The sequence below is a fragment of the Primulina eburnea genome, unplaced genomic scaffold (assembly GCF_022965805.1).
Source record: "Primulina eburnea isolate SZY01 unplaced genomic scaffold, ASM2296580v1 ctg120, whole genome shotgun sequence".
Lineage (NCBI taxonomy): Eukaryota > Viridiplantae > Streptophyta > Magnoliopsida > Lamiales > Gesneriaceae > Primulina > Primulina eburnea.
In genome coordinates this window covers 45,474-52,500 of record NW_027330737.1, presented here as the reverse complement: position 1 = coordinate 52,500, position 7,027 = coordinate 45,474, and the positions used below count along the sequence as shown (strand labels likewise).

The 7,027-nt window shown below is 47.4% G+C and overlaps 1 protein-coding gene across 1 annotated transcript; it reads left to right on the top strand.

The window, feature by feature from the left end:
• Positions 1–3,596: 3,596 nt before the first annotated feature.
• Positions 3,597–5,962, top strand: LOC140820546 (uncharacterized). Its single transcript, XM_073180843.1, has 3 exons — positions 3,597–4,554; positions 4,651–5,231; positions 5,325–5,962. Exons 1-3 carry the CDS (start codon positions 3,624–3,626, stop codon positions 5,883–5,885), a joined length of 2,073 nt encoding a protein of 690 aa, XP_073036944.1. The 5' UTR covers positions 3,597–3,623; the 3' UTR covers positions 5,886–5,962.
• Positions 5,963–7,027: the final 1,065 nt, after the last annotated feature.

Below are 7,027 nucleotides of genomic sequence, written 5' to 3'. Positions count from 1 at the left end.
CTCAGCGTCTCGCCCAACAGCTCTCGCCCCACACGCCCGAGTCTCGCCCGCCCAGCAGCTCTCGCCCCTGCGCCCGAGTCTCGCCCCACACGCCCGCGTCTCGCCCAGCAGCTCTCGCCCAAGAGCTCTCGGCGTCTCGCCCAACAGCTCTCGCCCCACACGCCCGAGTCTCGCCCGCCCAGCAGCTCTCGCCCCGCACGCCCGCGTCTCGCCCAGCAGCGCCCGAGCGCTCTCGGTCTTATCCCTTGCGTACCTTTCCACGCTACGTCGGGGTTAGTCTTGTAGTAGCCCGAATTCCAAATTGGGTAATTAACGGATTAATGGTGATTAAGAAGGTTTAATGTGTAATTTTGACTGTGGTCATGATCGGACGGACCGAAGATGGTTCGGTAGCACCGAAGAGTTCGGAAGGTCCGAAGTGAGTTCGGTGGATCCGATCATGAGGTGTCAAGAGCCGGTGGACACGTGGGAGTTCGGACGTTCCGAAGTGTATGTTCGGTGGATCCGATCATGAGGTGTCAAGAGCAGCTGGACACGTAAGAGTTCGGACGTTCCGAAGTGGGTTCGGTGGATCCGAACATAGCCTATAAATAGTGGTCGGATTTCCTCATTTTTGGATTGCAATTTCTCGAAGTGTGTCTCATAGTTGAGAGATTTGGAAGGTTTCTAGGGTTAGTTGTTGGTCGAGCGATAGCCAAGAGCTGCCAGGATTGGTAGCGTAGCGACGCCTGAGTTTCGAGGCAATCGACATCAAAGGGCTGTCGACGGACGAAGGTAAACCCTAAACCTTTGGTAGTACTGGTTTTGCTAGTCGAGCATGGTAGCATTGTTCATTGGGTATGCTTTTGATGCGTAGGCTTGTTCTAGACCTGATTAGCGGTGTTGCGTAAGGCTAGGCTTGCTGTGATAGAGGTACGAAAGTACTATCCGAGATATCCTGGTCGAGTATACATTCTTATATGTGTTGCATGATTATGTGGTGCATTGATATATGTCTTATGATGCATGCTATTATGTCACGTTTATTACTGCATGTTGCATTTCATGTTGAGCCGTAACTCCTTCGAGATAGCCTTTACTGTTGAGCTGTATCTCTTTCGAGATAAGCTACATCTTGTGGGGCCGCTCAGCCCTGTCTTGTCTTGTGGACGCATGGACACCGAGAGTACACAGTGGCCGACGGGTCGGGAGGGCTTCGGTGATCCGGGACATTTTAGGTCCACGTCTGTTCTTGTAGTGGATGCAGTGACCCAGAGGAGTACCGCGCGGCACTATCCACTTGGCGCCTCTAGACTGAGCATTTTGAGATCCTTTGTTACTCCTGTTTCTTGACTACCCTGGTATCATATCATAGCATGTGCATTTCATATAGGTCTGTATACTCATGCTTTTGTACTGGGCGTTCTTATCGCTCACGTCCTCGGTTTTGTTTATCTTGGACACCCCATTCCCACGGGGCAGACCTCAGGTTGGACAGCTCAGGAGGAGGAGGAGGACGTTGAGTAGCCGATTGCTTTAGTTTATCGGTACTATTTTGTTTCGATATGGTTGTACTGGATATTTTAGTTTGAGTTATGCTAGACTTCGATTGGGTTGTATAACCATTATTTGTTGACTGTTTCCGCGTTTATCTCTGATTGTTGTTAATTAGGCTAATTGCATGCTTAGTTCTTGCTTAGTAGGTGATTCTGGAACGGGTCACTACATTTATGGTATCAGAGCATGCATACGATTTTGGGATATAGATTCTGTTTTGGGATTTCCGTTGACCATTTTACCATTTTTCCTCATTCTTATAGCGATGGCTGACCACTTTGGTGACGAGAGTAGTCAGGGAAGTGTAGGTCGTTGGGGTGACCAGGACGATTTGTTAAGCGTCTAGTGATGGGTTGTCCCTTAGATTTTGAGGGTAACGAGTTGACTTGCGATCGGGTTATCATCAGATGAGAGTCAGAGATGATGATATTTCCAAGACTGCATTTCGTACTCGATATGGGCATTACGAGTTTCTAGTTATGTCATTCGGATTGACGAATGCGCCAGCGGTGTTCATGGATTTGATGAACCGAGTATTTTGAGATTATGTTGTTGTTTCATTTTGTTCATCCTCTAAGCTGGATTTTGAGGACGAAATCTTTTAAGTGGGGGAGAATGTAGTAGCCCGAATTCCAAATTGGGTAATTAACGGATTAATGGTGATTATGAAGGTTTAATGTGTAATTTTGACTGTGGTCATGATCGGACGGACCGAAGATGGTTCGGTAGCACCGAAGAGTTCGGAAGGTCCGAAGTGAGTTCGGTGGATCCGATCATGAGGTGTCAAGAGCCGGTGGACACGTGGAAGTTCGGACGTTCCGAAGTGTATGTTCGGTGGATCCGATCATGAGGTGTCAAGAGCAGCTGGACACGTAAGAGTTCGGACGTTCCGAAGTGGGTTCGGTGGATCCGAACATAGCCTATAAATAGTGGTCGGATTTCCTCATTTTTGGATTGCAATTTCTCGAAGTGTGTCTCATAGTTGAGAGAATTGGAAGGTTTCTAGGGTTAGTTGTTGGTCGAGCGATAGCCAAGAGCTGCCAGGATTGGTAGCGTAGTGACGCCTGAGTTTCGAGGCAATCGACATCAAAGGGCTGTCGACGGAAGAAGGTAAACCCTAAACCTTTGGTAGTACTAGGTAGTACTGGTTTTGCTAGTCGAGCATGGTAGCATTGTTCATTGGGTATGCTTTTGATGCGTAGGCTTGTTCTAGACCTGATTAGCGGTGTTGCGTAAGGCTATGCTTGCTGTGATAGAGGTACGAAAGTACTATCCGAGATATCCTGGTCGAGTATACATTCTTATATGTGTTGCATGATTATGTGGTGCATTGATATATGTCTTATGATGCATGCTATTATGTCACGTTTATTACTGCATGTTGCATTTCATGTTGAGCCGTAACTCCTTCGAGATAGCCTTTACTGTTGAGCTGTATCTCTTTCGAGATAAGCTACATCTTGTGGGGCCGCTCAGCCCTGTCTTGTCTTGTGGACGCATGGACACCGAGAGTACACAGTGGCCGACGGGTCGGGAGGGCTTCGGTGATCCGGGACATTTTAGGTCCACGTCTGTTCTTGTAGTGGATGCAGTGACCCAGAGGAGTACCGCGCGGCACTATCCACTTGGCGCCTCTAGACTGAGCATTTTGAGATCCTTTGTTACTCCTGTTTCTTGACTACCCTGGTATCATATCATAGCATGTGCATTTCATATAGGTCTGTATACTCATGCTTTTGTACTGGGCGTTCTTATCGCTCACGTCCTCGGTTTTGTTTATCTTGGACACCCCATTCCCACGGGGCAGACCTCAGGTTGGACAGCTCAGGAGGAGGAGGAGGACGTTGAGTAGCCGATTGCTTTAGTTTATCGGTACTATTTTGTTTCGATATGGTTGTACTGGATATTTTAGTTTGAGTTATGCTAGACTTCGATTGGGTTGTATAACCATTATTTGTTGACTGTTTCCGCGTTTATCTCTGATTGTTGTTAATTAGGCTAATTGCATGCTTAGTTCTTGCTTAGTAGGTGATTCTGGAACGGGTCACTACAGTCTTCTTTCTTATTTGCTCAGTTGTCCTTAGAAAATGTCTTCCTATGCTGCCGAGTTTAGTTCTTCGAGCAATTCCGAGTCTGATTACGCGAGTAATTCTGAGTCTACTTCCGCGAGTAATTCCGAGTCTACTTCCGCGAGCGGTTCTGAGTCTACTTCCGCGAGCGGTTCCAAGAGGTCTAGCGAGTCTAGGAATTCCTTAGAAGATCCTGAATTTATCCCTGAGGTAGAGGTCGTCACTCATAGCCGCCCTGGTAAGGAGATTCGTCACGTAACTCAACAAATGAATATCTCTAATGCTGATAACCTCTGGTATGGCCACTTAACGTCCCACATTCCCCCCACTAGCGAGTCCAAACTTAGGACTTTGTGGCATATTCCCTCCTCTCACCAGATCATAATTCCTACCCCCGATGACCGTCCTTATCTAGCTCCCAAGGGTTGTTACACTTTCTTCCAACAAAATCTCGACGCAGGTCTGCGCTTTCCACTAGATGACTTTCTTCAGGAGCTGAGCAGTTATTATCAGATGCATCTAGGTTTGCTCACTCCTAATGCTCTCCGCTCAATATGCTGCCTCATCGTGTTATTCCGGGCTTTAGATCTTCCTTTAAGTTGCACTACCTTCTCCTACTTCCTGGTCTTAGCCAAGTCAAAAGAAGGACCCTTCTATGTGATTTCCCGGTCTACCCACAAGCTTTTTGATGGGGCTCCTAGTCATGTGAAGGATTGGAAAAAATACTTTTTCTTTATCCAACCACCGAAAGAATTCACTTGTTCCACTGATTGGTGCCCTAATTTCGCCAAGCCTGAGCTTCCTAAGGATTATAAGAAAGATAAGGATTATCTACACATAATGAGTGTACTAGGAGATCGATGCTTTAGCATTCCCCAACTTCTATCTGAAGATCTCCTGTGCCATGTCGGGTTAAGTCCCGCGAATATTGAGCTGGAGGAGAACGCCGGTAGATATTCTTGCCTCTTTTCATACTTCTTGTTTTCCCATTGCTTGTTATGTTTCTTGATAACACTCTCATTCGGTTCACTGTTTGTGCTTGCAGGTGTTAGAGTCATGAATGCTGCACTGCTCCGTGAGATTGCGAAAAAAAAGGCCGGGAGTTCATCCTCCTCTCCCCAGAAGTTCGTCGTTCCACCAGTCACTACGGCTACAAAAGCAGACTGCTCTGCCGCTGAGAAGAAGAAAACAGGCTCATGCCCTACTACTTCGAAGAAACCTGTTAGCTCCCCTACTGCGGCGAAGAAAAAGAAGACAGGCTCCTCCTCTTCCGCCCCAAAGCGAGCCTCCTCCCCACCCACTCGCGTTGAGTCCCCTCTTCTGTCTGGTAAGCAAACGGTGCCCGCTGATCCCAGCACGTCGGTTCCACAGCATGGTAAACGCAAGATTTCTGAGATTTCCGTCATGTCGGTCTCTTCTCCAGAAGGGTCCGAGCCTGATGAGGGGCCTCTCTTTGAATCGGCGGTGCCCCCTCTATACACCTCGGATTCGGCCATCGTGGGGAGGGGTCCTACTCATCTGGCTCAGAAGATAATGTATCAGCTTCCTTCCGAGGCGGATGCAGCGTTCATGATTTCACTGGGGTGGTCTGACCTCCTTCGCCGGACATGCAGCAGTGTCACTGAGGTATACTTCTTCTTTTAACCTTTAAATAATTAAATTGATGTCCTATATACATTCGATTCCTTGTCTTCCTCTCACCTTTGTCTACTTATGCAGGGCATGATGTACGTCGGGGAGTTGGCTGAGCGCGCTCACACCGCTCGATCTGACACCTGTAGGGAATTACGCGAGGGTCAGGCTCTCCGCGAACAGCTCCAGGCTACTATTGACGAGATGAAAGTGTCGCATGCTAAGGAGCTTTCGGAGTCTCAAGCTCAACTTTCGGAGTCTCAAGCTCAACTTTCGGAGTCTCAAGCTCAACTCTCGGAGTCCCAGATCCAATGCGGCGAGCTCTCGAAACAGAAGCAGGAGTTTCAGCGGCTGACAGAGGACCAAGCTAAAGATATTCAGAAGCTGAAAAAGGATTTAAAGACTTCACAGGCTGAGCTCAAAGATGCCAAAGCACGACATGCTGCAGAAGCCTCTTCCTTCAAGGAGGAATTTCTCAAGTCTGAGGAGTTCAATGATATATGCGCCCCTAAAGCTTATCATTTCCTGGAGGTGGGTTTCCAAGGTGCAGTCGGTCTCTTCGAGGCTCAGGGCTATCCTCCGCAAGGCGCCCCTACCGACTTCATCGACATTGAGAGTTTCGTAGCGAGTCTCCCTCCCGATTCTTAGGCCGCACTCCTTCACTTACGTTATTTTTTCATTTACGTAGACATTGTGCGCCTTCGGGCCATATTTTGTTATCTTCTGCACTGTTTTACTTTCCGTAGTATTACGCGACTTTGGCGATGTTTACATTTGATTTTCCCTTTTGTGCACTTTCGGCATGTATGAGACTCGCTTCATGTATGCAACCTTGAGTATTTTGCATTTGAATTTACTGCTTCTCACGAGTTTGTATTTGATATCATTAACCTGCTAGGGCCAATAGAATCCTCACCCTCTGACTCCTCTGCTAGGTGACACCTAAGCAGGAAAAAATAAAATTTAACATCCCCAGCCTCTAACTCCTCTGCCAGGTGACACCTAAGCAGGAAAATAAAATTCAACATCCCCACCCTCTAACTCCTCTACCAGGCGATGCCTTAGTAGGAAAATAAAAATTCAACGCCCCAACCTTCTAACTCCTCTGCTAGGTGACACCTTAGCAGGAAAATAAAAATTCAACGCCCCAACCCTTTAACTCCTCTGCTAGGTGACACCTGAGCAGGAAAATAAAAATCAGCGCCCTCACCCTCTAACTCTTCTACCAGGCGATGCCTTAGTAGGAAAATAAAAATTCAACGCCCCAACCCTCTAACTCCTCTGCTAGGTGACACCTTAGCAGGAAAATAAAATTTAACATCCCCACCCTCTAACTCCTCTACCAGGCGATGCCTTAGTAGGAAAATAAAAATTCAACGCCCCAACCCTCTAACTCCTCTGCTAGGTGACACCTTAGCAGGAAAATAAAATTTAACATCCCCACCCTCTAACTCCTCTACCAGGCGATGCCTTAGTAGGAAAATAAAAATTCAACGCCCCAACCCTCTAACTCCTCTGCTAGGTGACACCTTAGCAGGAAAATAAAATTTAACATCCCCACCCTCTAACTCCTCTACCAGGCGATGCCTTAGTAGGAAAATAAAAATTCAACGCCCCAACCCTCTAACTCCTCTGCTAGGCGATGCCTTAGCAGGAAAATGAAAATCAACCCCAAAACCCTCTAACTCCTCTGCTAGGTGACACCTGAGCAGGAAAATAAAAATTCAACGCCCCAACCCTTTAACTCCTCTGCTAGGTGACACCTGAGCAGGAAAAATAAAATTTTTCTT